General features: G+C 57.6%; 1 protein-coding gene across 1 annotated transcript in view; it reads left to right on the top strand.

Moving 5' to 3' along the window:
- The window catches only part of SDK2 (sidekick cell adhesion molecule 2), a 46,671-nt gene that overhangs the window by 10,079 nt on the left and 16,331 nt on the right, over window positions 1–20,261 (top strand). Inside the window, exons 2-6 of the mRNA XM_071573777.1 lie at window positions 9,183–9,342; window positions 17,018–17,124; window positions 18,101–18,248; window positions 18,964–19,097; window positions 19,973–20,084. Of these exons, the coding sequence (XP_071429878.1) occupies window positions 9,183–9,342; window positions 17,018–17,124; window positions 18,101–18,248; window positions 18,964–19,097; window positions 19,973–20,084 (661 nt within the window). The remainder of the gene's footprint in view (window positions 1–9,182; window positions 9,343–17,017; window positions 17,125–18,100; window positions 18,249–18,963; window positions 19,098–19,972; window positions 20,085–20,261) is intronic.

The raw sequence follows: 20,261 nt of genomic DNA, 5'->3' as shown, positions 1-20,261 counted from the left end.
TCTGGGTGGGTTCATCTGTGCATGGTGAGGCTGCCCATGGCCCACTGAGCCTGCCGAGAGCCCTGGCTGTGGAAGAGGAGCTTGTTATGGAGCCATCCTGCTTTTAATTAACAAATTAAAATCCTAGTTAACAATCCAGCCCCAGGGCTGTTGGAGGCTGGGAGAAGCTGGAGCATTTGTTATGGAAACAGCAGTTAATTAACAAATAAATAAATAAGTATGGGCCTGGAGACAGATGTGGGAGGAGGAAGGGGAGATTGCAGCATGATCGGGGTGTCCCACTGGCCTGGCCTGGCGGGATGCAGTGGGAGAGGAAGACATCCATCCTTCTGTCTGTTTGTCCTAGGGGATGGCATGACCCTGACAGGCAACCCACTGGGTGTGAGGTGCTCATGCTGGCAGTGCCAGGGCAGATCCATCCATATACCATGCTGAGGCTGCCTTGGCTGGTTTTGGGGCTCCTGGGCTCTGCCTGGGCTTTTCCTGAGTGCCTCTGGCTCTGGAAATCACACCCGCTGCCTCTTCCCCCACCCTGAGGCCGGGAAGCGCCGCGGGAGATCTCCAGTGGAGATGGATGAGGTGTGACACTGGCAAAACTGCTGCGCAGTCTGCAGGTGACACCAATACCGTGCTGGGGACTGTGGGAGGAGAGGGGGGCATTGTTTATGGGAGGTATCACTTGGGGGGCATTGCTCGGTGGCTGCTCCTGCATCCTACATCCCAGGAACTGCTGCAGTCCCACTGGCATCACCTTTGCCCCACATGGGGCTGTGTAGAGGATTGGAGAAGCCTCCCTGAGCTGGGTGCTGAGGCCATGGTCCCCCCTGCTGTGCCCTGCACTGGTCAGTTTGGATTAGCCACAGGGATGTCACCGAGAGCCCCGAGCGGCGTCTGCTGCCAGCGGGGATTATTGCCGTGGGTGGGTGGTGGGTGCTGATGGAGCTGTGCCAGGGTTTGGGGTCACTGTGCTGCTCCCTGAGGCACTGGAGTGTCACTTGCAGGTCTCATTGCCAGTGCCGTGGGCAGAGGTGGCTGCAGGGACTGATGTGGGGATGTGACCTACTGCCAGTGATTTGGGAAGGGCTGGCTGTTGGGACCAGTGTGGAGACAGGACTGTTGCCAGTGTGAGGACATGGGTGGCTGCAGGGACTGACATGGGGACATGACCCCTCTGCCAGCCCACTCTGGGGCCCTGCAGGGTTTTTGCAGGGGTGAGGAGGGGGCAGAACCCACAGCCCTCCTGCAGCTTCACCTTTCCAGAGGCTTAAGGGAGGGAAATCAGTTTAAGCGCCATCTCTGCAAATCCTGTGGTGTCACACGGGCAGGAGCTGTGCTCTGCTGAGCAGCTCCTCCAGGTCTGCTCTCCCTCAGCCTCCCACCTAATCCAGTTACCACACCTCTGCAATCGGCTTACGGCTTGTAGGAAACCCCAAATCCTTTCCGAGGGAGGCACAGGGAGCAGGGCAGCGGTGCCAGAGCTGTGGGCTCTGCTGGGTTCAGCCCAGCTCCTCACTGGGGTGACAGTGTTGGTTTCAGCTGCTCTTCTTTGCCAGCCCTCCTGGGGTGACAGGCATGTGTGCTTGCACCCTTGCTGGGAGGTGTCCCTGTGTCACCAGGGCTCTCCCACCACCCTAAAAGCCTTTTTCCTATGTGAGGGAATTGCTAAAGCAGTTGCACAAGGAAGCAGAAGTTTGGATGGAGGTGAGGTGCCTGTCTCCAGCTGTGTCCCTCCAGGGAGGCAGGAGCTGTCCCCTGAGCTCCAGGGCCAGCATTCTGATGGCCAGCAGCCTTCCTGCTGCCGGTGCCCCTTCCCTATGGCAGAGCAGCAGCTCCCCGTGCTCTGAGCAGCCCGACAGGTTCAGCGGGAGGCATCGGGGCAAGGACGGATGTGTTCGGCAGCAAGGTCATTGTTGAGCACATGCAGATGGTTGGAGGGCACTGAGTGCCTGCGCTACCCCTGGGGCCTTCCGGCTCTTCCCTCCCGGGCTGCAGTGGTGCCTGGTCATGGGCAGAATGGGTACAGCACTGGGTTTGCCGCTGGAGGGATGCAGCCACTGCGAGATGCTCCGGCATTCCTGAATGCCGGTGACACGTCCCTGCTCCAGCTGTGGCTCAGGGGCTGCGGCCCCCTTAGGTACACAAAGGTGGTTTTATTCCCATGATCCCAGCATGGTTGGAGCTGAGCAACAGAGGCATTGCAGGCTGCTCTGCCTCGGCTGAAGACCCTCTTAGCTCTGAGCTGCAATCGCTTGAGGAGCAGCAGCTCCGTTTTGGTGTGGCTCCTGCTGCAACCCCCATTGTCTCCTCAGGGCTCCAGGCTTGGCTTGGACTGTGGTGCTGCCAGAGCCCCCCATGCCTGTCTCAGTCCATCAAGGAGACAGCGCTGCCTCTGCCAAGAAGGAAGGTCACATCCAGCACTGGTTTTTCTGCATGGCAAAGGAGAGGGCTGGAGTCAGCAGCCCCAGTGACCATAGAGCACTGTGTCCAAGTCCCACTCTGTCCCAGCTCACTTGTATTGCCTGAGAATCCTGTGGAACTGAGGAACTGGCAGCTTGGAAGGGAGGGGTGGGGGCTGCTGCAGCCCCACTGGGCTCCCCAGGACAGATCAGAGCTGTGGCTGGCTGGAGATGTGTGCGGTGTAGGGGCTGCAGTGGCATTGTGGGACATGTGGGTCCTCACTGTCATCCTGAGGTTGCACCTGCCCTTGGGAAGGGGCAGCACTTGGAGAAGGCAAAGTGTGGGTGGGGAGAAAGAAAATGTGGTGGGACACGAATGGGGGACCAGGCTGAGGGACTGGGGGAATGATGCTCTCCAATGTGCCACAGAAACTGAAGCACCATGAGCTTACAGGTCCAAGAGCATCACCCTCAGCTGACCCTCCAAAAGCTTTGACCCTGCTGTCTTTCTGTGCCCCCAGCTCCAGCAGGAGAATTTCCCACCGTTGCTCTCACAGCCTCGGAGCACCAAACCCTTCCTAAATAATTCAGGAAGGCGAGTGCCGTCCGCGGGGGCCGCGGATAAACGCGCTAAATGGCTGAGAAATGGAGCGCGTCCTTCGGGAGCCACCTCCTCGCGGGTGGCCGGGCCCCTCTCCTCCCTCCCGGCCCAGGTGGGGACTCCGGGCCGGCACAGGTACAGGCGCCGGGGAGGAGGAGCCGGAGCGGAGCTGCCGAGGCCACTGGAGCATCGGGAATTGCATTTCACGGCTGGGCGGGCTGGGATACCAACCCGGCCCCGTGTGCCGGGCGCTCGGAGAGGAGATAAGATTTGATTAAGAAGGCTGCTATTAATTTATGGCAAGTACACTCACGGCAGTGGAGAGGTTGCTTTTAATTAATAGCCAGAAGGAGAGTTTTAAAGCTCTCGGTCTCAGTGGGGGGAGAAGGGAGGGAGGGGAAAGCGAGGAAGGAAGGGAACAAAGTAAGTTGGGAGGATTAATGGTCACATCTGCAATTATAAGTCTTTTTCTTAGTAAAAAAGGAAAAAACCCACATCAAAAGACATGCCATGAGTGGGAGTGTGCGGAGCTGCTGGGCTGATCCGTAGGGATGAGATGGGTATGATCATGTCAGGTGCATTTGGCACCACTCTGTGTGCCAGGGGGAAGTGGGACTGCTCCGTGGCACCAGCTCAGCCTGGGGGGAGCAAGGAACAGCTGAGTATCCCTGTGGCTGTGCCTCTTCCAGCCCTCTCTGCTGGAATCAGGACCAAGGACCAAGGTTGGGAGAGATTACACAGAAGAAATTCTTCCCTGTGAGGGTGGTGAGGCCCTGGCACAGGCTGCCCAGAGCAGCTGGGGCTGCCCCATCCCAGGCAATGTTCAAGGTAAGTTGGACGGCTTTTGGAGCAACCTGGTGTAGTAGAAGGTGTCCCCCCCCTCCATGGCAAGGGGTGGAATAAGATGAGCTTTAAGGTCTCTCCCAACTCTAACTATTCTGGGGTTCTGTAATTCTATGATTGTGGCTTTGGTGGGTGATGGGATGAGGAGGATGGAACCTGTGAGCCTCAGGTTGCTTTGTAACTGCTCAGGTGTTGTGAGGATGGTGAGTGAACCCCTCTCCATGTGAACCCCTGCCTGGCTCCATCCTTGGCACCCCAAGACGTTGCCTGGGTCTCCTCCAGTCCCCGCCCAGCATCACATTACGCTCTGCAGCTCTCCAGGTGCCAGGAGAATTCAGCATTTCAATTCCATGTTTGCTTTTTATTAAGGGGATGAAGCCTTGTCTCAGGAATACTAATGGCTCTGGCAGTGTCGGAGAGCTCTGCTAATCCCCCTGCACCTGCCACCTGCCCTGTGGGGACCCAGGGGGGGCACTGTGGGGGGACACTGGGAGCACCGTGGCCATGCCAGGGGTCTGCAGTGGCTCCGTGCCCTCGGTGCCCGCAGGAGCATGTCATTTAATCAACCCAGTGGCTTTACCAGCATCCACTGAAAAATTGATGCTTCCCAACCACACACTGGCATTCAACAAGCAGGGAGTGTGACTGCTGGGGCAGGGACACAGCTCTGGGGATTCACCTGTCCCCAGCCCACGGGGCCACCTTGCTGAGGTGGCCACAAGGGGGACCATGATGTCCCTGGCACCCCTTGGCCAGGATGGATCCCCTGGGGCCACCTCTCCTTGCACCCAGCCAAGGCTGTGGCCCCACTGGGGTGCTCAGGGATGTTGTGGTCCCCCATGGGTGCTGTTTTGGGGGCCATGGGTTGCTCTGGTGACGTTCCCCCCTCCCAGCCTCCCCCAGCCCCCCAGATGTGAAGCGGCTGCCACGGTGCTGGGGAACTGCGCCGGGAATATGTTCCACAAATGAATAATAAAAACAAAGGAAAATTACCCTCTTATTGAAACTCGTTTTATGAATAAAACAATTATTCTGGTAATTGAAAAAATGTGTCGTTAAATTAAATGCAGTGGTTCCTATTAAAATTTTAGTGGATTTCTTCTTCTCCTCTGTTTCTTTTTCCCCCTCTTTCCTTCCCTCCCTCCCTCCTGCCTCCGCTGGCGGCTAAAGGCTGGTAATTATAGCGGAGGGTTTCGCTTTCTCTTTATTGTTTTTTAATCTCTTCGTGCTGCGGAGCCAGCGAGAGTCTGATGCCAAAGAGATTTAGCTCCATCTCCCCATTCCGGGGGGGCTGGAGTGGGAGGTTGGTTGGTGGCAGTGCCAGGTGGCCATGCCAGTGCTCCTGAAGGGCTGGCACCCTCCTTTCCATGCTGCCATCCTCCTTTTTAGGTGATGGTGCCCTGAGAAGGCTGGGGGAGCTCTGGAAAGCTTTGAGGGGAGCAGGGCCATGGCTCTGTCTCCTCTTCTGTGGTCCAGGAGTGCAGACAGTGGAGTGGTCCCTTCTCAGGACTGCAGCAGTCACAGCCAGGGGCTGTTGGGAAGGAGAGGGGTGGTGGTGGTGTTTTCCCTAAGGCACGTGCTGGTCCTTGGTGTTTGTTGGGCTCCACTGGGTACCTGGAGCTCACAGGTACTGGTGGGCTGGATTTAGGGCATCGGTGCTGGTGGGCATCGGCCCAGTTGGGATGCCCAGCACAACACACTGATTCATGTTAATTAGCAGGAATATGTGCTGGGCTGATCAGCTTCCAATTAGCGAGCTGGAAAGGGGAGCAGCTGGATGTCACCCCTGACCCTAAGGGGAAGCAGGGGGTGACCCTGTGCTGAACACAGGCACAGAGGGACTGTGTTGCTCTCAGGATCATGGTGCCAGGCAGGAGGGGACCCAGGTGTTCCATGAGCTGGGGGTGCTTTGGGGGTAACCAGGGGGACCTGTGAAGTTGAATCTCATACCTCCATCCCCATCTTGCCTCTGGTAGGGGGGAAGGGGGGCTGCACTCTCCTTTCCCCACCCCCTCACCAGCAGCTGCTGGGCAGGGCCCTGCCCTTGGGCAGGCATTCTGGGATTCCTCCAGGCTTAAAACTCACCATCCTTTCCCATCAAGGGGGATTTGAGTCTAGGGAGAGGGGAGCTTAGTTCCCAGCTTGCCCATTATGCCTGGGAATTAGGATCCATTACTGCTCTTTCGGGGGCCCCTGCCCTACATCCATGCCCGCTTCGGCACTAAAGCCCTGGGCTCAACCCTGGCTCCGCCAGCCCTGATGTAACTAAAGTGCAGGGGCCAAGACTGTGATCCCATTAGGCAGGATTAGTGCCGTGCCAGGGCCTGGCATTAAAGTGGCGTTGGCAGGGGAGGAAGAGAGGTGGGGTCACTCCTGTCCCCCTTCCTGGTTGGCAGCTCCTGGAATCCCACCCATCCGTGCCGGCAGGTCGGCTCAGCCTCGGGGTCACAGTGTGGGCAGGGTGGGGATGAAGCAGTTTGGTACCCTCTGAGTGGAGGGAGCCATTTTGGACTGGCATAGCATGGCACAGGATGGCACGACGTGGCACCAGCCCGCTGGCTCCAGGAGCTCCGCTCTGTCCTGTGCTGCCGGCAGATGTGCAGATGTTCCTGGAGACGCCCCTCGCTGCCGCCTGTGTTTGGAAAGTGATGAATTTCTGCACCAACTAATTAGCCTCTAATTAGCAAGTGGAGTGTAAACAGCCACAGCAGATGGGGGAGAGGCGGAATGAGCAGTAATGACCCTTCGTTTGGGGGGGATGTGGCTGTCACCCACCAGGAGCCCTCCCAGTGGGTCTGGGATGGGGGGAATGGCAGCCCCCATCCATAGTGGCTCTGTGGTGAGGTGGTGGGCACACCATGCACCCTGGATTTGGTAGTGCCATGGCCTGTTGTGGATGGTGGGAGAGAGGAGCTGTCCCCAAGGAGCAGAGGTGGGATGCCTGGTGCTGCAGAGGGAAACTGAGGCAGGGGGGCTGAAGGATGGGCTGGGGGCAGTGGGACAGCACTGCTCAGCATCAGGACCAGCCAACCTTCTCCCCTCCAGTAGCTGGTGGGCAGGGGAACACCAGGAACTCCTGGTCTTTCTCCTAGAGGTCTCTTTGGAGACACTGGCACTAAATGAGCCTCATTCCCCTCTCCAGGTTCCTCCCCACTGGGCTGGGGTTCCTGGAGGGGCACAGGAGTGCTCCCAGGAGTATGATCAGGATTTCATACAAGGCCACTCAAAGTTTGGTGCCACCCTCACCCCTTGAAAGAGAGACCTGGGATCCCCATCTCTGCTGCCTCCAGGCATGGTTGGGGTGGTTTTGAGTCTCCAGGGGGACGTGGGAGCCGCTGGGTGCGAGGTGGCCGCAGTGACCTTCGCGGGCGGATCACCATGGCACGATCAATACGGAATTAGGAGCCGCCTCTCCTCCTCTGCGCCGTTTTTCACCCCTTAATGCAGAACAGATGGCTCGGGCGCTTCAAAGCGCGATGAGCCTTAGCTGCTTAAAATCAAATTAGGATGTATGCAAACGGCGTGCGGGCCCAGGGGAAGGTGCACCAGGAGCACCCTGCTTCCCAAACACTTCCCAAACGCTTCCCAAACGCTTCCCAAACACCTCCCAAATGCCTCCAGGACACCTCCCGGGCACTGGGTGCTGGCTCAGTGCAGGGGGTGTGCTGAGCACACAGGATCTCAGTCCCACTGTGCCATTGGAGTGCTTGGCCAAACCCCAGCAGCACAGCACTGAGCTCTGGTGGGACCACTGGGGACCACCAGTCCCTGGGGATCAGCCCGTTGTGCCGTGGGGATCAGCCTGTTGTGCTGTGCGTCCTCGCTGCCATGATACATCAACTGCTTCATGCCCAGCAGACCCCAGTCTGGTCCATGGCTCATTTACTGGTTTTATGCAGGAGGTGTTTGGATCCAGAGCTGTCATCTGGCTGTGCCACGTTTCCATCTGGGTGCTGCTGTAATCCCAGTCTTCATCCCAACGTGGGCGAAGCCCTGGCCTTGCAGGTCAAGCTCCTGCCAGGCTGTGATGGGGACACGTGTGCCCACCCACACACACATGCGTGCACAGGGACGCAGATCCTGCACTGCAATGTTCCTGTGACCCTGGCTCCCTCAGCCAGCAGCACATGTGTGCCCACTCCTTGGGCATCCCAAAAGCTGCAGCTCAGCTGCTGCAGGGCTGCCACGACCTCTCGGGAGTAGGCTATAGGACAGGAGTCACAGCTGGTGCTGCTGAATGCCACAGCCAGGGCACTGAGCTGCCCTGGTGCCACTGGGCACCGTTCTGCCCCTGTGCCATCTGGGACATGCTGGGCTGCCGTGGGGTTTGGCCCTAGTGCCCCACATTGGCCTTGCTTGGTGACCTGATGCTCCAGTGTACGGATCCAACCCAGACCTGAGGCAGGGACGCTGGGATAAGAGCTGCCCGCTCCAGCCAGCGCTGCTGAAGGTCAGAGAGGAGGATTAAATTAACGAGCCACAAGCTGCTCCTTCCCTTCCTAATGACTTGCCTGGCATCTAGCACCACCATGCCCACCCCTTTGCCAGGCAGGACAGGGTGTAAATCCAGTGAGCATTTCCATGTGGGTGCAGTGAGGGAGGTGTGCTGGAGCTGGGACCCCCAGCGAGGAGAGGGACCCTCAGTGCAAGTCTGGGGGTGTCTGGGTGCCTCTGAGATCTGCAAACTCATGGCACTCCCCAGGGTAGTGGGGCACAGGAGCGCACTGAGCCCACAGTGCAGAGATCCGTCGCAGGAATTCAGCTCGTGCAGACAAGAAAGCGAAGCCCTACCCCAAAGAAAATCCCGAAGCCGTGATTGAACGTGCACTTGAAAGCTGCTGGGGAATATGAATGTGCCTTTGAAGTAAAAGGGCTTCCATTTGTTAAGCAGAAAATGGAGCTGTGTGGTTCGATTTATAGTTTTACTTAGCAAATAAAACAGGAGAGGAGTAAGTGGTTCTGCCTTGCTTTGCTCCCAGCCCCTCCGCCCCTTCACCCCCCGAGTTAAAAGCTTGGTGCTTTGGAGATGCTACAAAGGCAGCTGGGAATAAAGCAAAGGAGCAGCTTAGATAAACCCACAGCAGGCTGAGCCCTTCTCAGTGGGCTTGTGGAATGGCTCGGGGGGCACAAGGGCCAGGGCAGGGGGATGGGGAGGTGGCTGCTGGGTTATGGTTATGCCCACAGAACCGTGGAATGGTTGGGATTGGAAGGCACCTCAGAAATCGTCTCATTCCACCCCCTGCCAAGGGCAGGGATCCAGTGATGAGTGGTCATGGTGCTGTGGGGCTGGCAGGATGTGGGGTTGGCATGTCCCTCACCCCCTCTCCCTCCTCTCTCCACAGATGATGTCTCCCCATACTTCAAGACGGAGCCAGTGCGGAGCCAAGTGCACCTGGAGGGGAACCGGCTGGTCCTGACGTGCATGGCCGAGGGCAGCTGGCCCCTGGAGTTCAAGTGGCTGCACAACAGCCGGGAGCTGACCAAGTTCTCCCTGGAATACCGGTGAGTCCAGAGAGGGTTGTCAGTCACCAGAAAGGGCCACCCAGGGAGGTGTTCAAGGAACAGCTGGATGTGGCACTCAGTGCTGTGGTCTGGTTGGCAAGGTGGGGATCAGTCACAGGTTAGACTTGATAGTCTTGGAGGTCTTTTTCAACCTGAATGATTCTGGGATTCTGAGTCCTCACTGATGCTGCCAAGCATCTGTGGTGAATCCCACCCAGCACACTGGTCCCTGACAGTGGGATCTGCCAGGGCTGCCATCCCAGGAGGCAGCACAGAGGCAGCAGTTGGCAGTTCAGGAGCTGCTGGCTCTGTTTGGAGAGCAAACGGGGAATTTTAGCAGGTCAACACCGGGGAGGAGGTGTTTGCACAAGCAGATTAACACCTTAGCACCAGGCTGGGGATCACAGCTGGCTCGTGGCTCCCTGGAACAGCTAGACCAGGGAAGGGGCAAGACAGAGTGGCATGAGGGAGTGCCCAGATCTGGGCATCCAGCCCTGTGTGCCGACTAATCCTGCCACAGAGCAGTTCTAGCCCCTTGGAGCTGGCCTTTAAATCAAGGCAGGCACCTTTTGCTGTCTCTTCTGAGTGCGTGTGTCATCCTCTCTGTTTTAATCAATAATTCAGGTCGAGACAAGCCGTTCCCCCTTTAAAGGCATCCAATTCAAGGGCTTCGTGTTGCTGTAGCAACGCGGGGCTGCTCCGGGATGCCAGGAACAAAGATAGCGTGGCTGGGAGACGTCCCCTCCACAGCACCGTGTCATGCTGGGATCCTGGAGCCCTGGCCACCCTTGGGGACCCTGGGGGCTGTCCCCTACTAAGCCAAGGTGGCTGCAGGTCTGTCATGCCCCTGATGTCCCCAGCTCAGTGCTGGAAGTTGGCACTGGTGCCAGATGCCCTGTGGGATGAGCCTCTTGTCCCCAGCCCTGGTGTGGAGCCCCACAATTCCCACAGCTCATACTTGACTAGAGTGACAGCTCATTCCCAGGCAGGACAATGGTGCAGGATCCCATTCCTGGGCTCTGCCATGTCATCAGAGTGAGTTGGGGCACCTGGGGTGCACCTCCAAACCCAGAATGGGGACTTCTGACTTCCTCTCCTGGATTTCTTCTGGGTTTGATCCATGCCTCAGTTTACCCTTATGTAGGAAAGATACCAGCACTGGTGTCTGTGCTCTGGGAAGCCTGGCAGCTCCACATCCCTGCATCGCTGCATCGCTGCATCCCAGCTCCAAGGTGACTCCCTTCCACTGGAGCCCCCAGCCCCCGCCTGCAGCTCCAACATCCAGCCAGAAAGGATTAGGGAAGGAAGCAAGAAAACAAACAAACACGTGGGGAAAACCCAAACAAACCCAGCGCAGCAAATGAAGCAAAGAGCTGCTGTGCAAATCCCTGCCTGGCTCAGAGGAACCTGCCGGCATCCCTTCGCTCTGCCCGGGGCTCCGTGGGGATTTAGAGTGTTGAGACGAGCGTTTGGCTGCCTTGCCTGGCATTGAAGGCTGCTGGTGAGAAAGCAAAGGACCAAAATTAGTTATGATGGGCAGAAATTGAATTTTAATAGAGCTGTCGGTGGCGCAGAGCCAGCCTGCTCAGGCAGTGGGAAGGTTGTAATTAAAAGTTAACGAGTTTAGAAACGGAGTAATCCTTGGAGAGGGTAAGGGCTCGTGCTGATGGCCAGGGAGGCCCAGGGATACTCCTGGCCATTTGGGGTCAGGAATGGCTCTGGGGGCACTGGTGGTGTGGGTGAAGCATGCAGGGTGCAGCCAGTCCCCCCCACCTTGGTGCTGGTGTGTGTCCCCTGGAGTGTCCACACTTCAGGGGTTGGAGGGACCTTCCCCAGGGCCCGGCTGTGCCCATGAGTGAGGCTTTGGAACAGGGCGGCTGGGACATCTGGATGGGGTGGCATCAACACAGTTCCCAGCCACCTTTGGTGGCATTACCTCGTGGTTCCCAGCCAGGGCAATGTGTCTCCAAGCATTCCATCCTCCTCATCCTCACTGCTGCTCCCCAGATCCTATCCTGAGCAGGGCATCCCTCTGCTGTGGTCGCTCTTGTGCACTGTACCCATTTGGGGGGCTGTGGGTGGGGCTCGCAGCCCCCTCTCCCCACCGATCGCCCCTCTTCATCCTCGCTGATGGTCTCAGGAGCTCACGCCACGTTCCAAGGGAAGGAGCCGCTCTCCCAGTTTGGCAGCGTGTTTCCATGGCGACCGCCCTTCCCGCAGCGATACCGACGCCAGTTTGCCACCGGAGCGGCTGTTGGCGAGCAACGAGGGCCAGGTGGGCAACGGGCTCGGCAGGTCCCTGGCCCCGAGCCAGCGATGGCCACAGCAGTGCCTCGGAGCGCAAGTGGAGCTGATCCCTCAGGAGCACCCTGGGGACCACGGCAGGAACAAGGACCAGCTTGGCTCTGTGCTCATGCGGAGCCATCCTCCCTCAGGAGCATCCCGGGGGATCGAGTGTGATGAAGAGCTCCAGAAGGACTGGAGACCAGCCTGGCTCTGTGTGTGTGTGTGGAGTCAGCCCCCCTTGGGAGCCAGCCCTAGGGACTGTGAGCTGACTGGGGACCAGCCTGGCTCCGTGTGTGCGTGGAGCTGTTCCCCCGTGGGGACTGCAAGCGGGTTGGGGACCAGTCTGGCTCTGTGTGTACACATGGATCCAGGGATTCCCCCTGTGGGAGCATCCCTGGGGACCACAGGGAATCAGGGACCAGCCTGGCTCTGTGTGTGCCCATGAACCTGTGTCCCCAGGAACATCCCTGTGGGCAGTGTAGGATCAGGAACCACCCTGTCTTCCCTCTGCTTGCTGCCTCCATTGCCTGCTACTGGCATGGGGTGCAGCTTTCCCATGGGATCCCCACTGCCCTCTGAGCCGGGAGACCCCCCCCAGTGACATCCCATCCCCTTTGATGCCCACTGTGCCCTCAGCTGAGGTGACAGCAGGGAGGGTGGCAGAGCCTTGCCCACACAGCCTTGCCCTGGCACTGCTCTCCAGGGCCAGCTCTGTTTTTCCCTGCATAATCTCTCCGGTGTCAGGCTCTCCACGAGCTCTCCGGAGCCCGACTGCTCCTCGTACGAGGAATCATAACATGCAAATCAGGCAGTTTGATGTCTTTAATGAAATCCTCGGAAGGAAAGCGCTTCTCTGGTGAATTGAGGATATTTATTTCTCATACAAGAAATTTAACATGCAGATTAGTTGGGTCTGGTAATTTATCACATGAGATTGTCCTATTAAGGGTTGCACCAAGTCCTGCTGCCTTCGGAAATTACCTTACATATAGATTACCTCTGGACAGACTCCCATCTGTAGGGATGCATCTTCCAGCTCCTAAATCAGCCCTCGTGCCTCTCCTCACGCCACTCCACAGCTGGTGCAGGAGCCTAGCAGCTACTAAAGCATCCTCCACCTCTCCTCAAAAGCCCAGATATCCTTTCCTGGGATCTTGGAGCTAGAAAAAGTGTAATCCCATCTCCAACACTGGCTGGCTTTGCCCCAGCTTCCCCAGCCAAGCAGGGCTGGCATGGTGGAACCTCCCAGTGCCACCCCCTTCCAGCCCCGGGGTAGATTTTCCAGCATGTGGTGTATCTGATCCATTCCCATCTGCTTTCAGGAGCCTTTCTGCATGGGTTCACCAAGATTTGAGGCAGATTTAGGGTTGGTTTGGGGCTCTTCAACCCCTCCCTTCTTGCTGGGCTGTTTTGGGGTGCATGTTCCCCTAGGATGCAATGACACAGCAGCTGCACATACAGGACCCTGCCAAGCCTTTAAGGCCCATTGAGGACCCCAAATGATTCATGCCCATAGTCCCCCAGTTATGTAAAACATGGAGCCAGAAGCCTCTAAACTCCCACTGCTTGCTTGGAGTTCACCCCTGCTCTGGTGGGACCATCTCTTTGCCAGCCCAGGTGCAGAGCCCAGCCCTCTCCCCTGGGGAGCTAATTGCCATGCAGTGATTTGATTACTGGGAGCTGATGAACACAGGAGGTGTTGGTGAGGAGCACTAAGCGGGGAATGGGCAGCATAGGGTGGTTTTCCCTGGGAATGCTTGTGCTGGGAAGGCTCCTATCTGGCTCTGTGCCTTGTTTGGCGTTGGGGAGGGTATGCGGGGTTGGTGTGAGTGAGCAGCAGCAATTGCTGGACACAGGGCAGCAGTGTCAGGGAGCCACACTGGCATTGGGGCTGGCAGCAGGCACGTGGTGGGATGGCCATGGAGGGGATCTCCAGGCAGCCACAGAGGAGGTGGACAGGGAACTCTCAGACCTGTAGATGCCACCAGAGCTGGATAATGGCCAAGCTCCTGGTTAGTGACGCACCGGAGCCCTCCGGATGCCGCAGCGTGGATCGAGGCTCGTGCGCCCGCTCCATCCCTGCTCCACAGGAAGGAGGCTGATTAATACATGGGCATTAATTATTAACTGGCTCATTGTTCTGGCAGGGCCAATTGAGGCAGCGATTTACAGGGCCGCAGGCGCCTGCCCAATTCCCACGGCCAAGGGAAAACACTTCAGGCACGCGGGAAGGCAATGGCCACGTGTTTCAAAACAGAGCCCGTTCCAATCAGGAGCTAATTGAGATCCAATAACACAGTTAACAGGGGCTGATGGAATACCAGGGGGGTGTTTAAAGCCATATTGAGCGTTGGCCCGGCGCGGGTGGAGGTGCCGGGACATGCACTCGGATGCTGCGAGTCGTTAAACCTCTGCTAAGTGTGTTTTAATGCTCACTTGACATTTCATTATCCTGCAGTAACTATTCAAATACACGTCCCCTCTAGAATTAATTAGTCGTTATACAGGATATTAATCAAAGGGGACTGTGCCAATGTGCTTCTATCCAAAATCCAATCCAGCTGTTGCTGTTACTGGGCGGCATTGGAAGAACCTCACAGATTTCTGCACTCTTGTGGCTTTCAATTTGATGGATCAAATCCTTTGGCTGATGCTTTTCCCGGCCCCTCTCCACCCCCTCAATCTAAGAATAATTCGGCAGCGTCAGCCCCACGCTTCTCAGCAACCCTACAATAATAGAGCCACGGCAGCAGCCAAGGCTGGGGCACGGCTGTGCCGGAGCGGCGCGGGGAACAATCCTACCGGAACGCGGCGGTGCCAGTGCGTGTCGGTGGTGCTGCGCAGGATGGCACAGTGAGGAGCTGGTCACACTGCTCTGCCGTGCCCTGCCTCGCTCATGGAATCAGGGATAGATGGATGGATGGATGGAGAGGTTGTCATTCCTGATGTGCAGCCATCCATCTGTCAGAATGATCCGGTGCCAAAGCTGCTTCTGCAAACCCGCCGGTCCCCCAGCACAGGGCTCCTGGCTCCAAAGCCCCCTCCTGACCCTGGGGCTGAGCAGGGCACAGCCACTTCCTGACAGAGCCAGGAGGCCACCTCTGTTTTCCATCAGTGTGTCCTCCTGCAGCGCGGGTCAGTCCTTGCTGCGGAAGGGCTTTTCCCCATGGATCATGCCCTGTCAACCTCTGTCTTCGCAGAGAAGCCAAACAAACCTCTGGAACAGCGGAGTCAGCAGCAAGGGCTGCGCTGAGAGCTCGGCCAGACCTCACCTCTGTCCTGGCTGGAGTGGGGGCAGATGGGCAAAGCCACCCGGTCAGGGCACCAGGATCAGTCCCAGCTGGAGGGCCTGCTTGGCACAACGGAACCAGGAGCTCTGGGCCATGAAGGAACCACTGTGGTCTTGGCTCAAACTGGGAGGGCTGCCTGGGGTGCCATTCACCCCTTCCCCTGCCCACAGCACATCTACCTGCGCAGGGGTGAAAGTGAGAGTGACACTGGGGGTGAAATCAATTCCTGTCCCCTTCCAGCCCAGCGTGATGTGGGAAGGAAATCAAATCCAAGTGGTGTTGGATAAAAGCCTCCGTGGAAGGCAAGCGGGAGAGAACAAAGTCTGTGCTGGTTTGGTTGATGACTGCGGGCTGGGCTGTGCCGGCGATTGATTTCCTTTCTCCGGGCTATTTTCAGCCGCTGAGGTGTGTGCGAAAGTGCTGCTGCTTAATAGCTCCTCCAGCTCCTGTGTGTGGGGACCAGACCCCCTTAATTGGATTTGCGGGAGTGTCCAATGGCAGGCAAAGGTTCCACATGCCCACAGAGGGGTTCTGGCTCCCAGTGTGGGGGAGCAAAGCGCTGCTGAGGGGCTGTTGGTGCTCCAGGGTTGTCGGGGGTGGTTTGGGTCTCATGGACTGTGCTGAGGGCTTTTCATAGTCCCCCTCCTGGGATGAGGGTTTTGAGGGACATGGTGCACAGGGATCTCTTTGGGGACACACATGCCCGTCTGCTGCTGAGCATCAGCGAGTGTCTGTCCATCCGTCCATCCATCCGTGTGCGTGTGTTCGGGAGTCACGGTGTGATTTATTAACGAGGACACCGCAAGGAGATCGGGCCCATTATTCCTGGCATCTGCATCCTCTCCTGACAGCTCCATGGAATTGAAATATCTTATTTAAAGCCTCTGGGGAGCATTTTTAAATATCAGGCATGACACTCAAGGACTCGTTCCCAAAGGGCACTGTCCTCCTCCCACGGGGACATGTGACCCCGGCACGCCACGTGGGTGGGTGAGTGGGTGGGTGTCACCAGCAGGTTTCATGCCAGCCCTGCCATGCCCACCTTGTCTCCATGGTGCCACCAGGCGAGGTGGGACCTGTGTCCCTGTTGCCATCTCCCATGTGGGGAGGTGGGCGTGGGGCCCACTGCACTTCCCGGCAGAGGGAATGTGCTCTTCAGGTCTTATGAAAGTTTAATTTGCACTCAGTTCTCAGAAGAACAAACAAAGCTCTGCCGAAACAGCCCGCGGTGTGTTTTAACGCAAGATTAGATTTTGGTCAAGGAGGGCTGAGCTTGCTTATTTATTCCCTCTCTGCCTTATCTCGGAGCACTCCCAGCTGGGGACGGCAGCACTGCAGCACCTGCCCAGGCCCCCAGAGACTCTCCCATCTGTTTTGGGATGGGGGAACAGGAGCTCCTCCTGCTCTGGGTGGTCTGGTGGCTGCAGGGTCTGACTTGGGGACTGGAGTGATGCTTGGGGGGGTGGGCGTGTGAAATCGTGGTCATTTCCTTTATCTGCTCATCATGTGCTGTGCTGGCAGCTGATAAGAGCGAGCATGGGGATGATAAGGGGGTTCAGCCATGACTCATCAGAGCAGTGCCGGGCTCAGCTGTGCTGAGGTCTAGGCTGAGTGACATCAGCAGACCCCAGTACCACTTCTGGGGCTTGGTGCAGGGGTCAGGACAGCAGGTGCCAGTTCCCAGGAGCCACCCCTGTGTTTGACAGCTCAAAACCACTTGCCCAGCACCTCCAGCTCATGGTGGTGGGTCACATCCACCCCCTGGGAGGGTGATGGGCACTGGCTCATGCTGCCTGTGGTGCAGCAAAACACCTCCTGTATGCATGGCCATGAGTTCTCTGTGGCAGTGAGGGACACTGGGGTGTCCCCAGCATGCACACACATGTCTGTGCACACGTACATGCCTGCATGGACACACACATGTATGTAGTATATGCAGCTTGAACAGCAGCTCCTTTGGGAAAGAGTCGGCACCTGGCACAGGTGCTGCTGCCCAGCAGTAAATGGGGGGCTTGCGTAGGACCTGCAGCCTCTCTTGGGGGCTGTGACAGTGCCGTGGATGTCCCTCCCACCACTGATGGGACTCCTGTCTCCCACAGGTACATGATCACCTCTCTGGACCGCACACACGCCGGATTCTACCGCTGCATCGTCCGCAACCGGATGGGAGCTCTGCTGCAGCGCCAGACTGAGGTGCAGGTGGCCTGTAAGTCACTGTCCTGCTCCGTGGGGACTGGATGGGGTCACTCTGCTCCCAGCACTGTGGGCAGCTCTGGTGTGGGTGCCACTGACGGCCAGCACAAGCAAGCCTGGAGCATCCCTGGGGTGACTCTGGCAGGGACATCCAGAGCATTTCTGGGCTGGTGCTGGCAGGAATGTCCAGTGATTTAAGGGGTAATGAGTGTACTGAGGCCTGGGATGGTGGCTTTATGCCCCAAAGGGTTCTGCCCCTCTCTGTCACACCTTCCCTCTGGGGTGCCCCCAGTCCCATGCCCTTAAACACCTCCTGAGGAGCAGTGACAGATCAGGAAGCTAATGAGAAATTAATAAGGCAGCTGTGCTAACAACTAATGATAATGGCAAAGTCGTTAAAAAAGGATTCTTTACATGTTTTTAATTACAGCAATTAAGGGAAGTCAATAAAAATCCCCTGCCCCCCCCCCAGCTCCATGCCCCTTGCTTCTCTCTGCCTCCCTCAACCACTGTGTGCTTCCACCTGGGGAAGGGAGTGGCGCAGCTGTGCCCCATCCTTGTCTGTGGAGTCAAGGTCATGCTGGCATGCTCCTGGTGCTAGGCCATGGGTTGTGGCATGGAGAGAGGCCAGGGAGCCCTGGGACTGAGCCCTCCTTGTTGTGGCTGCATCCCATCCTTGGTGGGGACCACATGGACAGGGGTCCTTATCTGGTGAGTGGGTGATGGGGCTGCACAGCTGGAGGGAGGGATCACGAGGAGCAGCCTGTGGGATCTGAGCCACCCCGCACCATCCCACACCCTGAGCCAGCCAAACCACCCTTGCTGAGGAGAGGATGGAGAGCAACCCCGGGAGCAGCCCTTCTGCATTCCCTGAGGAGTCCATCACCACAACCTCCAGCCTGCTCCCCAGCCAGACCTGGGACTGGATCCCTGGGCACATTCTCAGCCTCTCCTCAGCTCCTGACACGGTTCTCTCTCACGTTTTGCAGACATGGGGAGCTTCGAGGACGGCGAGACACAGCAGAGCGTGTCCCACGGGGAGGCGGCCGTTATCCGCGCGCCCCGCATCGCCAGCTTCCCTCAGCCACAGGTCACCTGGTTTCGGGACGGGCGGAAGATCTCCCCCAGCAGCCGCATGTGAGTACCCCTGGGGTGGCCCCAGTATCCCCCCCCAGCATCCCTCCCATACCCAGGGGGCTGCATTTCCCATTGTCCCTACACCAGTGATGTTTAAGCAACATCTCAAGCGCACTGTGCTAAAGCCTGGGGACAGACTTGGTGACTAATGGCCGTTTGTCAGCAGAGAAATGAATTTTTTAATAAAAAATGAAATTAAGGGGGAGGAAGGCAGGCAAAAGGGTGTGATGGAGCCAAGCACAGCACACATACATGTGCCAGGTGTCTCTGTGGGGCTGTGGCAGATCCCGGCACTGGCAGCCACAGTGTGCAGGAATTGAATTTGTAACCCCCATTATGCAGGAATTGAACTGGTCTCCTTTCGATTTGCAAAGCGGGATTGAGGAGATAAAACTCCTTTATCTCATATTTAATGGTAAAAAACTATATTCCCCAAAGCATTTTATGTTTCCAGCAGATTAGATCACTCCATTAAATAAAAAAATGAAAAAAAAATGTAGAGAAGTCCTATGAATTTGCACCATCCCATGGGCTCTGCTTGGCACAGGGGTTGTGGGGCTTGGTACCCCCATCATGGGGTTGGTGCCTGGGGTAGGCTGGGGCTCACATTGAGGGTCCTTGGGCAGATGAGGTGGGGAACAAGGGTCCCAGCTCACTGCATCTTTCTCCCCATTGTGTTCACATCCCCATCACACACCACCCTCCCCTCCCACAGAGCCATCACTCTGGAGAACACCCTTGTCATCCTCTCCACGGTGGCCCCTGACGCAGGACGTTACTACGTGCAGGCGGTGAATGACAAGAACGGGGACAACAAGACGAGCCAGCCCATCACACTGACTGTGGCCAGTGAGTGTGGGGGGCACTGCCCCCCCCAGCCCTGCCCCCCCGCCCTGCTCCCCCCACCCCCTGCCTCACCCCCAGATTTAATTTGCAGTAAATCTCTTTGGAGGCTCTAACTTCTGCTGACTTAACAGTTCAGCTGCCTCAAAATTTATTTAGGCACTCGGGGCTGTGCTGCAGGTGCTGGTGTGTCACAGGCAGAGCTCCCGCTCCAGCTGGATGCAGCCATGTCTAGGAATGGCTGCAGGATGGGGTGCAGCAGTGTCACCACTGCCTTGTGTTCCCCTCCTGGGGGACACCCCTGTAGCCTCATCCCTCCTCTTCCCTTGGACTCTCCAGGACTTCTGATGGTCCCCCATCCCATTTGAGTGATGACAGCCCATCCCATGGGAGATGCCCCAAAGTGACATCAGTCCTGTCAGAGTCTCACTCCTGTCCCCTCCCTCTGCTCTGTGGGGGTTATCCCTATCCATGGCAGGCTTTGCCTGTCCCCCTTCCCCATTAATCTGTTTTCCCATCCCTCGGCATCCCAGAGGACCATAAACATCCCGGAGCCCATGTTTATGGATTCAGCTCTATCAGCAGCTTTCAAGCTGATCGCATTTTTACAGTGCCTACACGAGGGTTTTTTATTGTTGCCATCATTTTGCTTTATGTACTCCCTGCTCCCTCCTCCCTGCCTGGTGGCCGTGCCGTGGGCTCCCATGAGAGAGGAGAGATTAGGGAAAGCTGGGAAGGCACCCTGAGGGACTCTCAGCCCCTGTTGCTTTTGTCTCCTCCATGCCAAGCAGACGGGGATTGGGTGCCCCCTCTGGGGGCTGGGGCACCCCAGGGTGGGCAGAGGGTGCTCATGGCTGTTCCTCTGGCCTCCTTCTCCCCAGACGTGGGTGGCCCAGCTGATCCCATCGCACCCACCATCATTGTCCCACCCAGGAACACCAGCGTGGTGGCCGGGACCTCGGAGGTCACCATGGAGTGTGTGGCCAATGCCAGGTGAGTGGCAGGATGGAGATGGGAATGGGGATGGGAGGGATCTCCTTATTGACATTATGAGGCCTCAGGGCTGAGTGCCCCCATGTTCTTTCCCACCACGCCTCTGGGATCCTGTGGGATGGAGGCAGGTCCCTTCCCATCACAGCTCCTCAGTCCTGTGGGATGGAGGGAGATGGG

The sequence above is a fragment of the Pithys albifrons genome, chromosome 19, assembly GCF_047495875.1.
Source record: "Pithys albifrons albifrons isolate INPA30051 chromosome 19, PitAlb_v1, whole genome shotgun sequence".
Classification (NCBI taxonomy): Eukaryota; Metazoa; Chordata; class Aves; order Passeriformes; family Thamnophilidae; genus Pithys; species Pithys albifrons.
The sequence above is the reverse complement of the archived record's forward strand: the minus strand, read 5'-3'. Positions and strand labels throughout refer to the sequence as shown.